The 17,126-nt window shown below is 38.2% G+C and overlaps 1 protein-coding gene across 1 annotated transcript in view; it reads left to right on the top strand.

Annotated features, from left to right (window-relative positions):
* The window catches only part of APBB1IP (amyloid beta precursor protein binding family B member 1 interacting protein), a 65,240-nt gene that overhangs the window by 28,741 nt on the left and 19,373 nt on the right, over positions 1–17,126 (top strand). The window contains exons 7-10 of the mRNA XM_027658773.1: positions 2,792–2,913; positions 9,187–9,261; positions 10,458–10,601; positions 13,958–14,068. Coding sequence (XP_027514574.1) covers positions 2,792–2,913; positions 9,187–9,261; positions 10,458–10,601; positions 13,958–14,068 — 452 coding nt within the window. The remainder of the gene's footprint in view (positions 1–2,791; positions 2,914–9,186; positions 9,262–10,457; positions 10,602–13,957; positions 14,069–17,126) is intronic.

Here is a 17,126-nt window from a genome sequence, read left to right as displayed (position 1 = left end):
GCTTCAAGGTTTGATTAAGATTGGAGTATTCTCTAATTGTGAATTATTTCAGAATATTTTTATTGTCCAGACTGCAAAGGTATTGACATCAAAAGGAAAATTGCCAGAACTTCCTTTCAGGGTCACATTTGACCTAGAGAAATGGGAAATGGTCAAACAGCCTTTAATGTTCTTAGTTTACAGTCCCTTAGCAGAGATGTGAAAATGCACAAATAAAGTCAAATATCAATATTGCACTTTAAAAGAGCCCTAGCTGTAATCATGCTTTTTAAAAGAAATCTAAAAATTGCTGGAAAAAGCCTGACTGGTCATGAGCAAGGAGACACTCATCTGCTTGTAAGATTGGCACAGGTGTTTACTACCAATCTGTTGTTGCTAATTGATTAAGATAATGATGCTGTATTCTTTTGTACCTACTTATATTAACTATGGAAAGACTGCAAATGTCATTTGACCCTAGAAATGTCATAAAAGTCACTGAATAATTTTAGTGTTTTCCTGTCTTAGAAAGTTGCTCCCTTTTGTCTAGTGTGACTTGCACGTCTGAGTGTTAGGATGACAGCACATAAACAGATTGTTTTCTGAATCTCCACAGTCATTGAAAAGAATAGACTTGTGTTTCTTCGTAATCCGGATAGACATTTTAGATTTCCCATCATGCAGTTAAAACTGAAGGTATCAGTGAGATTATATGATACAAACATTGGGTTAATGGTTAGATTATTTTTTTTTTTTTTTGGTAAGTAAAAATTACTTGTATTACTTAGTTCAGGAAAAAAAAGAAAAATCCTGATGCAGACATCTATTACCAGGTCCAAATCTGCTGGGAATGTAGCCTTTTTGTTTGCAGAAGGGAATTTCAGTATGAGTGGAATGGTACAAATTCTTTCTTCTGCTTCCAGTGCACAGCAACATGTAGTTAATTTTGTTCAAAATCAAAACAATGTGAACTATTCTTTATTCTTGTCAGTATATTTCTAGGCTGTTTTAGATAGCTTTATTACTATCAGCATGAAGACAGACTTTTCTACAGTTCATCTTTCTGCCTGCTTTTCAGGCATTTAAAAGAAAAAAATTACGTTTACTTTAAGAAGCAAATCTGAGCAGCAAGTATTTCATGCTGATCTGAAGGTCCAAGCTAGTTTTATATCACAAGATCTTTGGCAAGATATCTTATATATACTGTTATTTTGAAAGACTATAATTGCAAATAAAATAAAGTACGGTTAGATTAATTATGTTAAATATCACAAATAATCTCAGTAGTGAGATAGCGATATAACACTGGCCTGTACATACCAGAATGTGTTTTACAATAAAGACTATTGCCTTATAATAGGCATCCAGATTTGACTTTTTTTTTTCTTTTTTGGTAACAACAATTGTTAAAAAGACTCTCCTGAGGATGGTAAGATCACACCATTTATACAGGAAAATCCTGGTGTGGAAAATAAATAAACAAAAGTATATGTGGCAAAAATGTGTGTTATGATCTGAGGATTGTTTTATGGCTATCAGGCTATAAGGTGCTATTTACTCTTCAAACCATTACCTGAGTTTTATATAGTGCTTTTTATTTCTATTTTAAATTATGAGTTGCTAAATGAGTTGTGTTGTTTATGTTGTTAAAAGTTGCCATTTACTTGTGAACTGGTCCTGAAGCTAATCCCATCCTGTGAATTTAATTAATTCACAAAATTTAGTTTGGATGGGATGTACTGAACTCTTGTCAAAAGTAACAAGAACTTTTAAAGAAAGCCTACGAAATGTATGCTGTGTTATCTCCTCTTACACTAGGCCAGCCTAGGCCGTTGGAAGATGTCATCATCAGATCACTGAAATAGAAATACAGCTGTTCCCAGGGAACTGTCAAAATCATACTGAAAATTGGAGCTGGGTGAATTCCCTATCCCAGTACCAAATTTGTAGAAAAGTATGGGCTGGGTCCTTCCAAAATGACCTGTCAAATGATGCTCAATTCCTTTTCTTTTGAAAGGGGGTTTATATTACTGTTCAACTACTTTATATAAGTGAAACTGCAGAAGAAGAGATCAGAGCTACCTAACCTCAGCATACCCTGTGGCTTTCCTGGGTGGAGGACCTGGGTTCAGAGCAGATCAGGAAGGGACAGAACTGACTCTAGGTCTCTCACACCCCTGTTAAGGTTTTTAGCTACAGCAATGGTGGGTGAACCAGTATATCTTCACATCAGCTCTCAGTCTGTCTTCCTATTTCCTCTCTTTTTCTATTTGTGTTTTTAAATACAGTTGCTTGAAACCAAACATTTTATTTTCAGTGCATAGAATTCTTCCCTGCTGACAAAAGGCAATTTTTCATTTGTTCCAATAAGTAAAAAGACAAGGAAATAAAATTTTACATTTGTTTCAGTTGATTCACTGAAGTGAATATATACCTCCCTGATCATACTGCAAACCTTAAAAAAACAAAAGCGAACAAAAGCAGAGAGCCATTGAAAGACATGGGTGTAACCATCTGCTCCTGGTGGGTCACTGTTTCCATCCTTTGTGATCTTGAAGCAACAGCGTAGAGGTGCAGGAGGATTCCAGGAGCATGCCACAGCTACGTAAGACACCTTCTGTAGCTGCTTTGCACTTCCATGTGACACAATTTCATGTGGTTTTACTCCTGTCTGTGTAGTGGAAAAGAGCTGGACTGTCCAACTCTGAGTGAACATCAGATGATGATTGCATTCTTACACAGGAATTTCTGCAGCCTCAGGAGAGGGGAGAAAGTGTCTGAATTTCTGACATTACCTTTTCTATCTCTCCAGAAAGGTTTTTTGAAGACCATGAAAATGTTGTTGCAGTGTTATCAGACTGGACTCGAGACACTGAGAATAAGATTCTGTTTTTGGAAAAAAAGGAAAAATATGCTTTATTTAAAAATCCCCAGGTAAGCTAACATGGTATTTGGATTAGAGTCTAAACTTAGGTCATTTAGTCTGCATGCTGCCTATTACATTAATAATTTGCTTTCAGCTCTGTCAGAGAAAGCAAAACTTGTATTTTCAACCAAAAAAAACCCAGAATGTTGAATGCAAGGATTTTAAAATTAGTGTTTTCTACTTTTTCCTGATGCTATTTTAGAGTCCCATCTATAGTGTTAAAAAATGAAGCATAAAATTCACCTCCAGCACAAGCCTTTGCTTAGGCACAGCTCTTAGAACCGGGGTGAGATGGCACAACTGTAAAACCCTGGCCTTTGTCATTATTACAGCTTCTCCACTATTTCTACTGATGAAAATCAACCTTTCCTTTAAGGTCTGGTTTTTGCCAGTTGTATGTGAAACTCATGAAGAGTATGCTGAGTTCTACAGAGAACTTATCTGGATTTCTTTTATACTGGGAAGAAGCATTGGGTGAACAGTAACTCATGTCTAGCTTTGTAAAGGAGGGTCTGCACATTGAATTGCATTAAATTATTGAGGATGGGTGTGTACACAAATTGTGTATTTCTTTTGCTCTGTAGTCAAAACCATATTTACAAACACCCTAGCACATAGAGTTGATGGATTCTGGGGCACAAGATCTTTTCCCCTTGTCAGTGACCTGTCAGCTGACTGAGCATCTGGGTTGTTCCTGAGAGCAGCTAGAGAAAAATCAGCAATTCAGTATTGCCAGAAATTGAGTCAAATACATAATTTGGCAGCAAATCTCACCAAGCTGCTCATTAGGAAGTTGTTTTTTTATAGAATGAGCCGATGTTTCAAATAAACCCTGTAGAGAGGAAGTTTCCTTCATTGACACAAGTATCCACAGTCAGGCAAAGAAAACTTATCCTGCAGTGTACATGGAATGATGCTGATTTTTAATATGAAACAGCAAAGCCAAGTTTGTAATTAAAACATACATGATGGCTCAAGGTGTCATACTTTCTAATGCACATAGACATACCTAACAGCAGAGGTTCAATGCACGATTGATTCGTACACTAGTAATGTTATTTGGGCAAGGCTCTAAACCTCTCACAGGAGGTAAATCTTTGATGAGGATTCTGGTCGTTTTGATTGGAATGAAATTTAGAAATAAACATGACCTAAATCAAAACCAGAACAAGAGTGCAACTCTGTTCTCCCATCCTAACTGGATATGGACCGGTCTGCAGTCACTGAGCTTTAGCACCTCTTCTGAGCTCTAAAATGAACAGTCTAAGGGAACTGAGTGGTTGCAGCAGTCATGCTGTTGAAATATTTTGCCAGTAATAAAGTCTAACCATCTCTCAGGCTTAGTAAATTCAAACGTTGTGAGACAGGTAATATCAGCAAACTGTCTTTGTGGCAGAAAATAATCAGTATTGTACAGACAGAGCTCACACTAGATAGTAAAACATGGTAAAATACGTGATCTGGAGTAAGTCCCTGAAAAGGTAAACCAAGTGGAAATGCTGAGCTGGGGTGGGGTAGGCCAGGGTCTATTATTACCTAACTAACTACATGTGAAAACTGTAGTGTAACCAATGGGAAACTGAAATCTAGTGGTGTGATACTGTATTCTCAGTATTTTCAGCCTCCTCCTAGCTCAGTCAAGGCTGCCTCGTAAACTCATTTTGGGAGTACAGAAATTACAGAATGCACTTTTTGACACACCAAGTGGTGCCAGTGCAGCAGCAGTTGAATTCGTTGTTTAGGGCTTGTTCTGTTGGAGGTTGTTTGTGGAGATGTCACAGTTTTGTAACTCACAGATACTTTTCTGGGAAAAAAGAGGCAAATTCCAAAGATGGACAGTTGCCTACAATTTATTCTTAAACAAATAAGTGATACAAAATTTTCATTACAGAGGTTTGACACAATTAAGTGCTTTAAAAAAGTCTTATTATAAAGGTGTTCAGATGCCTTCCTAAAACAGGTGGACCTCTGGAGAAGGTCTGTGACCTGTGCCAATGTTCATTGTTTCTTTCTGTGAAGTAGTTGTAGAGCTGCTATAGATTAAACAACAATTTCATTTTCTAAGAGGCAACTGAGGTTCTGAAAGGCAGGATTTATTCTCTGTGTCTGTGCTAGAAACATGTTGCTCAGCTAATGCCAGTGGCTTTTTTTGAAGACTGTCATTATTGTCATGCAGTGTTCTCTAATATTTCTCTTCATTTTTGTTTCTAAAATATTTTTTAAAGTGTTTGGAATACATTGTAGAAAAAGCACAATCCTTAGGTGTCCCCCTCTTCCACGAAGACAGGCACACTTTTGCCCTTTCCTCACTGTGATATAACTTACCCAGCAGGGAACTTGCTCGCAGTGACTCATCCACAGAGATGGAGCATCACAAGTCTATGACTAGAGTGAAACAAAAATACATACTGGTACATGGGCAAATAAAGAAAACACATGGGAAAGGTGATGCTTTGTCATGTGGTTGAGTGATGCTGTGCTTTTGTCTTGAAAGGAGAGGTTGGCAGATTTAAAGACCTCTTTTCAAAAGCTCAAAGAATAATTCTCAGCTAAAAGATACTCTAAAAGAAAGAAAAATGGGGGAAACACAGCTATTTTTAAGGTGTAGCTGAATTTAAACTCCTGACTAAATTGCTGGTCATGCTCTTAGAGCATTGTATTTTACTTTTTCTTGCATGAACTTTGATTTCCGGTGTTTTTCTTTTGATAAAGTCAAACAGTGCAATCAAACACTGTGTGCATGTGGGGTTTTTTAGTTTTGTGGTTTTTTATTATTATGGGACAGTATTTATGAAAATTATTGGAAGTCTATCCAGCAGGTGATACTTTTGTTTTTCACCAGTTTGGCCACTTCCTATGAGTCAAGGTTTTTATTTTGTCTCCACTGTTACCCAGTGAAGGAAACATAAAAAGGTAGCAGGGAACCTGATTATTGAGTATGCTGGCAAAAGTGCAAAGAAATAGAAGTGAAAACAGGGAAGTGTTTTTCACTGTGCTTCCATTGCTTAGTAATGTTAACCTCTATTTCTTTTTTGGGGTTTCAAAGAACTTGGACTTTAGCTTCATATATTTATTTACATTTGTGATCTTCAGAGCAATTATATGTATCTTCTAATGTTTTTAGTGTGCACTTTTCTGGGGGACACATCATGATATGAGTTGCAGGTATGACCATGTTCTGATTTATTTTTTTTCTGCACAAACCGTGCTGCATTCACCATAGATGTTTTTCAAAACTAATGAAAACACTTTCTGTCTTCCATTGTTTGAGGGTTATACAGTGGAGAGAGATACAGCCTGATTTTTTTACCTGCCTTTCCACACAAAAGGAGATGGCTGTAGCCTTAAGTGGAAAGGTTTTATGCATAGACTTATGAATGTAAGAAATAGTTAATTCTCAAATCTATAGATATATGTAGAAAGCTGCCCTGTAGCCATATCTTGTCCCATTAATGACCTGACATGGCAAACCAAACATGCATTTCATGGCGGTGTCCTCATACAGGAAAGAGCTTGCCTTTTATCATGACCTTTGACTACTGGACTTGAAATGACCTCTTCTGGACACATGTGGTTTGCCTCCTCTAGGATGAATGCTTCTCATCAAAAATAGGAGACCACACAGTGATAAAACAAGTACAGTGTACAGTCTGCTCCCCAGGTTTTTAGCCACTGACAAATAAGTACCATGTACTTCCAGATTTCAGGGCAAAGTTGTAAAGGAGGTAATCAGTAACAAATGAAATGTGTGTTGACAGGTGAAAGATGGCAGTGTACATCTGTGTAGCATTGGGTTAGGTGACAGAGCCCTGTTTCCCTAATGAAAAAGCTGTGGTGTTAGAGATCCAGCGTGGATATTGTTGCAAACGTTCTCTCTTTACAATTGATTATGACAGTACAGGGTGGTCTGTGCTTTTGCTAAATAAATGCCAGATGCCTGAATTTGAATCAGTTGTAATCAGAGGAACTTTGTTTTCTTATTATCAGTGCATGGAAGGCTGGCTGAGCCAGATGAATGCTCTCCCACCGGTAGTAAAGCTGATGAGCCAAGCCTTGTTCAGACAGTGATAAGGTGTACTTACCTTGATAAATCTTCATTGTGTATTTTAGGATTTGTACTATGCCTTTATAATGATATATATAGAAGAATACTTACAGCTTGCATGTCCGTCTACTTTCCAAATCCATCCCAAAGTCTGGAGGTCCAACCCAACCTAACAGTGCTCTCTGAGATTTCTCTTCATACCTTCCTCAGTGCCAGAGTGGGTATGCCAACATTAAGCCAGCAGAGTTGTGATAGTGCTGCCTGTCAAGAAGACCTGTTGCATGTGCGCAGAGGACTGGGCTGCAGCTGCTCAGAACAGTATCTTTTTTTCCAGAGGGATGAGTGGAGCATTATCACTCAGTCAGACCTACGGTTTTAGACTGCATAGGCAGGCATCACTCTAGGTTATACTGAGAACACACTTTAAGTAGTGGTTTTTTTGAGCTGGCTTGGGATTTTTTCCACTGTGAATACTGTCTTCAGATGTAGTTGCAAAGCTGTGGTCCTTAGCATTTGCTTAGCTTTGGCTGTGGACTAAAAATACATCTGGGCAGTCTGAAGCCAACTGCATTTCCTGGGATAACTGTCTATTGTACTGAACGTTCAGGTTTCTCATACCATAGACATGGCATCAGCACATGCCAAATTGCAGGTGGCTGTGTTTCTGATATCCCGTCTGACTTAATGTGAACTTTTAAGAAAGCAGTTTTTAAAGAACTGTTTTTGAGATCCAGATCTCTTCCCCTTCCTCTCCTGGTGCCTCTCCAAAAACCATCTGCTATGAGGCTTGTGTTTTGGCAGACAGCTATTCACAGCACTGCTTGAAAAAGAAGATGTGGTTGTGTGGAAGATCAGATAGACCTTGTTGCTGTAAATGTGGTGTGCTGGCAGGGCAGATTTGCTGCTTGTTTCTTTCTTTCTTATATGGTGGCAACGGCATGTTCCTTCATTTACACACTTCTCACTTTTATTTTGGTAATGTTTTCATTTATATTGCAGTTTAGTTGTTGTGCAGTTCTAGGCGTGTAAATATATTGTCCCCTTCTCATAGTCTTGAAATGTGAAAAAATGGAGAGAGATGAAAAGTCAGATAAACTGAAAAATTATAGAACATGAGAATTTTGAGTGTTATCATTTTGACCTCAAGCCCATGGATCCAGATGCTACTTGATGCATGGCATCCTTGATCTACCTGCTTCCTTCACTTGCAGCTGCCTTACAATCTGCAGCCAGCCAGACTCTGCTTGTCTGGTCCCTCTTGCTGTTGAGCAAAGCCACTGCATGTGCTCAGCCACTGCATGTGCTCCAGCACACAAGTCCTAGCATACTCCTGAGCTACCTTCCCACTGCCAGAATTTGCAAGTATGTCCAAGTGCTGTCCGTTTGTCCACCTGTACAACAAAGGTGGATGCAGAATTGTTATTGCTGTTTAACAGCAGGTGAACTTATTTTTACTCCTAAGTATATGCATGAGGTGCTGTGCTTCCCTGTTTGCAGGGGGATAGGCACCAGGTCCTCTGAGGGTGGCTGAAGCTTCACAGCCCTCTGGCACAGAAATGGAGGAGGGTGGGCTTTTCTTTCAGTAGGCTGGAGCACATGTGCCAAGATATCATGGTGATAATTTCTTTGATTTTTTTCTAGATTTTTTAATATATAATAATGCATAAAAATACTTTGCAGAATATGAGCAGGGGTTTAAAAGCAGAAAGGAATAACTTTGGATAAATGTTTTAGCATCTAAGCACCTTTAATAAAAATTAAGAGCTGAGTTATATCCAGACTGCAAGATTGGGTTGTTAGAAAAGGCTTTCTAGCTTTTCGATACTGCCTTGCACTCATTGTGTATCAGCATGCAATCAAATGTTAGGTTCTCTACCACCTGTAATAATAAAGGAAGCAGTGAAAATTGGAATGCTAAAACCAAACCCACTGATCCAGAAAAACAGGCAAAAATATAAGCCACTGTTTTTAATTTTGGGAGGCTGTATACACATGGGTAAAAGTAATTTTGGATTACTTTCGAATTATATTCAAAATAAAGAATTAAAACTTGTAAGCAGGCAGGTGTGATTAAATTTTTCTATAAGAAGGGTCCATGAGCATCTGCCTCTTGCACCTGCTGACTCAGCTACTCAGTATTGAAAGACTCAGTAACTACTGAGTGGGTTTGTTGCAATTTAGTTACTTATGTTGCTGACTTTATAATCAACGTCCATTTCTTTTGTATCTTCATCAGAATTTCTACCTGGCAAACAAAGGGAAGAATGAAAGCAAAGAAATGAATGATAAAAACAAAGAGGCTTTACTGGAGGTAAGTCAGTTTATTAGGTTGATGATGCAAATGTCACCAAAATCCTGCCACCATCTTCATCTGCTCTGCAATAACAGCATTTAGTTCTTTGTGGGCAAGTGTGTAATAACAGAGAGTTCTGTGTTCATTGGCATCTTTGTATATCAGGTTTAATAGGTAGATTTTCCTCTGCATCTGCTGCTCCTCATTGAAAATGCAGATTGTGCACCCTTAGGCCAGCCCTTGGGACTTTTTATGGTTATTAAGGTTGACCAGTAGCAAGCAATTATCTTTTGGGTTAGAAGTAGATGTCCTTCTCTAGTTATTAGCTGTACTACAACAGAAAAAGAACCTTTCCATTTTTCCAGAAAGTCTGTTTAACCTCTTGCCTTTCCTGCTTAAGTTTGCTTCAGTGGCATGCCTGAGAAAAACCCAGAGCTATCTGAAAGAAAATATTGTCACAGTTCTCTAAGCAAGCATTTTGAGTTTAGTAAAAGTTCAGTAAGGAAATGGTTTTTCTCAGGTTACTGAGGACTCACATTTCAAAATTAGATCTCATGAAGGCACCAGATGTCACCCAGCAAAAGTCCTGGTGAATTCTAAATGCCAACTTTAAGTGATAAGTGTGTTGGCATTAAAAATTACCCAATAGTAATTTTTATATATTTTTATAATAGTAATTACCAATAGGTCCTTCAAACAAACAGTGTATTTGTTTAAACAGTGTTGTAAATGCTAGCAGATATTTAAAGGTGAAAGCAGAGACTGAGAGGGAGTTTTTCTGTGGCTGTTTTTAAAGCTCTGAGGAGTCTCTAAAGAATCTCTCTGCAGAAATATTTCTCTACAGAACCTATAAATATAGCAGTAGAGAAAAAAACGCAGAAACAGGACCAACCATTTTGTTTTGTTGCCTTCACTGAGCATATCTATGTCTAGTTAAAACCTCTTGTAGGTTTTTGCTTGACCTGTTAGGGAATGGAGGTTTTGAAAGCCTTCTTTTTCAGTGTGAGCACCCAACTTGGATGGCAGAGTTACTACATAATCTTGGAAAAGTTTCCTTTGGCTGTCTAAGGTGTTCATCTCCTGCATTCCCCATATTCATATGTTCATTGTCACAGGAAATATCTTTATTTTTCAAGGAAGCATTTTTCTGCCATTTATGAATAGGGTTGTGCTTAAATTGATTTATTTTGTGCATTGTTGTTCTTGTTGCACAGGAAAGCTTCTGTGGGACATCTGTCATTGTGCCAGAGCTTGAAGGGGCCCTTTATTTAAAAGAAGATGGAAAAAAGTCCTGGAAGAGGCGTTATTTTCTTCTACGAGCTTCTGGAATTTATTATGTACCCAAAGGAAAAACCAAGGTCAGGAAGCCAAATAATCCTCTTAGCAATAAAACAATTCATGGAGATGAAAGTGTAAAACTCCCAAGGTGACATTTTAAGAGCACTGTTTAGTGCATCTGAGAGGGTTGGGGTTTTTATGGTTCATCTTTGACTACACCACTTGTGCAAATACTAGAATGTAGTCACTGAATCCTGTCATGTTTCTCTCCTTTTGATTTCTAGAGATAGATAAAAGCATTAAGGGAATAGCACTGCTGCGGAAGTCAGTAGGGGAAAGAAAACAGCAAAGCTCCTGTCAGCTGGTGTTATGTTGCCAAAATACTTCACTGTTATATGGGTTCCCTGTGAAAGAGTATTTTAAAAAGTTGTCAAGTAAACTTACTTCTTATCACAAAAAAGGTAGAATTTTACTTTGATATTTTCTGCACCAGTAACCAGCGTACAGAAATGTTATACTTTTCTTCCTACAGTGATCTGTACCTAGAGAATGTGTTGTGCCTTTTAAGGCTTTTTAAGACTGCCCTCTGTGTAGGAAGAAGTGAGACAGAAGCATCTACCTGTCTGAATCAAATGTGCTGACATTTAGTATTGCAAAATATTTAGAGTCTGAATTGCCAGCACTAAAGAAGCAAAGGGTCCCGGACATGTTGCATTAAGGGTGGCTGGCTTTTCATTTCCACAGTGATGAGATAGAATGGTGGATTCTGGGACTGATGGTATTTTATATTTTTTTTTGTATTCTGAAAGCAACTTCTATTACCACTTACAGCTCTGCTAGTGCTTCATATTTGGAAATTTTGGTGAAACTTTACTACTGTTAGGATTTGTGCTTTAAAACTTAACTGTTCTGCTATTTCCTGACTAAATTACAAAGGAAAAAAAATTATATCTTGTAAAGGAATGCTGTTCTGCTGCTCCAGTGACCTGTGTTTCTAACTAAATCGCAGTGAAACACAGGTTACCTTGCTGCTTTCTCATCTATTTACTTTGACTTTGTCTGACCCTGAGATAACAGCTTTCACTCCTCAAATCATGCTGCACACACAACATCCTATCGATTAGGATCTGGAATGCTATTTGGAAGGCATTTAAGGTGGAAAAAGTATAAGAATAGTCCAATGCAGAGTCCATCTTGGACATTTCCTCGTAGCATGCCTCCAATGATGACCAGTAGTACAATGCCAAGGCAGGGCAAGCCTTTTTTCATCATCCAGTGATACTCGTTCTAGTGACTTTTCATCATAATGGAAATGAGGAAAGTGCTTTTTTTTTTTTTCAGATGATAGCCTGCAAACATAGGGTCTACATAGTCACCTTGTAACTCTGTTTAACACTTTATTGCTTTTAGTTGTTACAGCCTATGTAACAGCCTGTGTATCACCCTGCTTATAACTGAGCCATTTTTAGGAGCAGTGTGAGTGCTTTAAAATCACTATATTACCAACTCAGCCACTCACAGGAATTGAGCACCTTGAATCTAGTTCTTTGGTAGATAGTCACAGCTCTTTCAAATAATACCAGTCAACTGTTTGCTCCTGCATCTGTAATAACCTAGAGGAAAAGGATGCATATATCCATGTCTTAGCCATTCCAGAGGAAGTCAAATCTCTGAGCTCAAATCTGTGTTTAGTGGTTATCTTAGTTACTGCACTCTGTATTGGAACAGCTGAGGCTCAGGTACACACATCTGTTGTGGAGACAGTAATCTGTGGTAGATGAGTGGAGAGCAGTGAGGGTGTTAAACATCTTAAAGCACTACAGCAGAATTCAGTAGAGCTCTTCAGTCGAAGCCCTTAAATTGTGAGTTCATCTCGTGTCAGGATGGCACGAAGAGTGCACATGCACCTTGCACGTCATTCAGTTGTGGGTACAGTGATCTTTCTTTGAGGTACAGAAACAAAGAATTGGCATACAACAGTATCTTCAGCTGCTGCAGCTGTTTTAAATTCATTGTAATTCATGTTATCACTTGTTACAAGAGAGAAAGAAGTCTGGCATACCTTTGGCACTTTGTGTTGGCTGTAAAATACATGGTGAACGTCAAAATACAGGGACACGTTCAGGTAATTTTGAACGCATGCCTGTGGTGGTTTTTGTTGTTTGGGGTTTTTTTGTTAACAAACCAGCACCAGTCAACACTGCTGTCTTAATTTCATTCTTCAGCCTTGCTCTACTCATGCCCTATTCCAAAATGGGCTGTTAATTGACAGGGTCACAAAACATCAGCATCAGAATAGCAGATACAGTTTAAAAGTTGCTTTGTCATGTTAACATTGCCAAAATACTGACAATAAATGCCTTAGTCGCTTGCATAAAAATATGTTCCTTACTCCAGGAAAATATCAGCTACATTCATATTGGTCCTAATCACCACTGTCTGGTACCTAAGGGAAAAGAACAACTCATTATTTACTGAATGGATTTGAGCACATTCTGGAACCCAGGTCCACACAGTCACTGATAAAATTTCTGGCATCAGCTGCAGCAGAGAAAGGGGAGAGGGAGAAGGCCTGTCTACATACGGTGTGGAGTGTTTCCTCTCCCCACAAATCTTAGTTGCAAACTCATTTTGTAGATAAAGCCAACTCAAGGGTGTATTGTAATGAAAGTATCAATGAGAACAGCATAGAAGAACCAATTATGCAGAAATATAACCTCATTCTTAGGGGTAGAGGGGTTTGTGGTTTGTTGTTTTCTTTTTTTTCTCCCTACAATTTCCTGATTTAGCCAAAACTGACCATGTGACATGGCTATTTTTGCATTTCCACTCGAAGGACTGCTAAAGTTATGCTTTGTATGCAAAATTCTTCACTGAGAAATGTGCCAGCAGAAGAAACCTTGTTATTTTAGCAATATATTGTGAACAATACTATGATAAACAGAAAAGGAGTGATACCAGGAAATTCAAGAAAACTCAGAGCAAAACAGATGAAATGTGTGCGTATGTCCTGATGAGAGTTTATGTGTTACATATACAGAAGAAAAACAAACTCTTGAAGAAATTTAGAACCTCAAACCTTCTTTCTTCACTTAGAATTGTAACAGTGTGGTTTCTTAGTATGGTATTCTCTTTGGTCTTATTATCCATAAGAAAAAAATCTCCACATAAAGCATTGAAGCACAGCAAAACCAGAACAAGAGCGAACTGTTGCACTGTGTTATATATTATTTGTAATATGTACTTACCCTCTTCCACTTGTTAGTTTAAGAATGCACACACTTAAAATTAGTCTTTTTTTTTTTTCAGTCAGCCTCATGACAGTTACAGGAACAATACACATTGGCATTCATGCACTTTAAGAAGGTCCTATTAATGAGTTTCACATCAAAACTCAGTTTGTTCTAACAGTGATGTGCTTGCTTTTCATTTGTAGACATCACGGGATCTGGCATGCTTCCTTCAGTTTGAGAATGTGAATGTGTATTACGGTTATCAACACAAAGTGAAATACAAGGCGCCTACAGATCACTGCTTTGTCTTAAAGGTAATGTACAGGAAAAATAAGTTCTGCAAATGTCACACATTTTCTTTTATATGTAAACAGGTTTAAATTTGAAGCTCCAGGGACCCTGATGAGATAAAAAGCTCCTGCAACATCATGTGTAATTCCTTCTTTGCTTCATTATTGATCAGCAACATACATTTAGAACCTTAATTTTATTACTGATAGTTTTATGATATGTGTCTGCACTGCATCTATGAAGTTGTCTTCAAAACAGGAGTGAATATGCTGACTGTTCAGGTGACTGGACACATTTGGACAAATGGCACACAGGGCAGATGTACGATGAGACTGGCAGTCCCTAATGTTGATGTTATGAGCACCATGGATTAGATACTAAAAAGTATGTCTCCTTTTTTTGCAGCATAGTCATACCTGTTGAGGGTTTGTTGAACTGAGACACAAAATCTTGCGGGAATAGACCTCTCGTTTGTCATATTTTATTGCACAACTATTTGTGGCAGGAGGGCAAAATACATTGTTCATCCACTCATGAAAATCAATGCTTGCTATTGAATGAGTATCTCACTGCTGCCTTTCCAGGTAGTAGCACTACAAGCAGGCTGGGAAATCTGCATTCCTCTCAGAAAAGGAAAAGAAACCTATGCTTTTCACTTAAATCAGATAGAAATGAAGCTTTGAGGTTGCAGTAATTGGGCCTTGCTTGCTATCTGTCATTAATACAGATTTTAGAATACAGTGGGATTACTGTGTACAAGGCAGAAGATTTGTTGCTGCTTTTCTTTTTAAAGACCTGCAGTGCAAACAAAGTATTAGAAAACACAGTATCTTACCATCTCAGAAAAAAAAAGTAAAGGAAACATTCACATCAGAGGTCACTTATAATACCACATTTCTGGCTGTAGCTGCATACTTACAGCACTTTTTTTATGCCTTTCCAAAATGTCTGCTAGCCTAATTTACATATGGCCAAGCAGAAGTGGTTTATAGATGCATACATATTTTCTGAAACAGATGTGTCTAATTAACACAGATAAGCAGTTTTAATACTATAGTCCTCCACAAAATGCTCTGCAAGAAGCATTTTATCCTTTCTTGTAAAATAGGGGCGAGCCTTCTGAAGTTAACAGGTAAGTATTTCTTCTGAAAAATACAACCTCTAATGAAAAAAAGGAAAAGGGGATCTGATGTAAAAAATAAGGGGAAATTGATTTTCTAAACAGATGACTGGTCAAGGAAGTATCTGACTAATTTAATGACAGTTATTCACATTCGGTTCAGATGAGAATAAAAGCATGATTTTTGAATGCATGTAGCAATGTATTTAACTGTTCACAATAATGACCGCCATCTTCTGTGAAAAGAGGTATGTTATTTTCACTAGCAGTAAGGCACAACTCAACTAAAATACTTCCTTTATTTCATGTGTGATGTAAGTGCTGTACCCTTAATGTGAAATGAGAAGAACAAGATTAAAAGCTCACTAGGGAAGGCTTATAAATGTATGAAACCTACTTAGCAAGACTGTTTGCTCTGATGCTTCTAAAATGTGTTTGCAGTAAACATCATATTGATCAGATCATTATTTTTGAGCAACACGACTTAGTGATGAGTAGATTATTTTACAGTGATTGTTCTTCATTTTAATTCCTACAGGTCATCATTTGGTAAATTCCTTATGGGCTCAGTTTCAATCTTGGCTTCTTTTAATGGTTGTCTCTTGCAGTGGTTGGAGTTGGTCAGGAAGTATGGGCAAGTACTGATATCTTCAAATCTTCTGTTATTTCAGAAGTGGAAGTCTCTCACTTAGGGTGGCTTTCTGACAGTGGTACAATGGAGAATTTAATATTTATTATAATTTCTGTATATTAATTTGAATTCTACATATACCTTTTTGAAGGCATGCTGCTGCAGTGAGTTCCATCATATCCTTCTCTTACTTTTGGAGGTTGGAGCTGAGGATGCCATATATCTTGAGATCTGTGGGCTGAGGGAAAGAGCAAAGTTAAAAGTCGGTCTCTCTGATTGGATGCAAAAGTGACACAAAAGTGTATGGACAGTAACATAGAGCCATCTGTCACACTTAGTCACGTTTTGTTCCTGTCTGGTTTTATATGGAAGTCTCCCAGAAGAAAATATCTCTCTTGTTGGGAGAAACTTGTCCTGACATGTCAAAGGAAAACAAACCATCATCCTTGATGATTTCTCATCCTGCCATATTTTGAGAATGAAGTCCTCAAGATGAAATGACAGCACTTTTGCAGACAGGTGCAGTGAGCAACAGGTAATGGATTTAATGGGTAGACATTTGTCTTTATTATACTGGTAACCTAGAAATTTTGAAGGAATTTGGATGCCCAGTTTAGTCCAAGCCATTTGGAAATTTCTCCACAGCCAAGGCTCTGCTGTGTCTTCACAGCTCTTCCATTCCCCCATGTGTCCCTCGGGACAGTGGGATTGTGGAGGTTCTCTTCTGGTTAGTTGTTTATGTTGGCTGCAGGATAAGATTGTCTGTCTTACAACAAATGGGGGAAAGTAACTGAGAGAGTAGCAGCCATAGCCCATGCTAACTGTTCACTGAGGTGGCTGTAAATCAAAGGAAATTTTCACATTTGGGGAAAAATTTTAGTCTGCAGCCCTTATTAGCTCCAGCAAGCTGTAATAATAGCATACCACTGGATTTTTTTAAAGAATTGTTAATTTCTGAGGACCCTCTTAGGAACTGCTGTGTCAAAACAGTGAGCGCTCATCAGCAAAGTTACTTGCTCTGCTGTCTCAAATGTAACAAAAGAAACTGCCCAGCTCACAGTCAAGAGACCAGATTATATTTTATGGTGCAGGAGAAACGCAAGGGTGTACCTTGCTTCTGTGCTAGGCAGAATATCCTGCTGAATTCAGAACCAGGCATAAATTCCCAGCCTTGAGCATTGAGTTGAAAAAAATACTGTATTTATTTCTGACTGGTTAAGCTAATTGGCATCCTTACTTCAAGAACAGGGAAATGCCCTTTGTTCATTTAAATGGCAGCAAATGGCCAGTGAGTGGGCTGGCTTGCAGTTGAATATGGCCTCACACTTGA

This window comes from Corapipo altera, unplaced genomic scaffold (genome assembly GCF_003945725.1).
Source record: "Corapipo altera isolate COAL_440 unplaced genomic scaffold, ASM394572v1 63, whole genome shotgun sequence".
Lineage (NCBI taxonomy): Eukaryota > Metazoa > Chordata > Aves > Passeriformes > Pipridae > Corapipo > Corapipo altera.
Note: the sequence above shows the minus strand (reverse complement) of the source record. Positions and strands in the feature narration are given on the sequence as shown.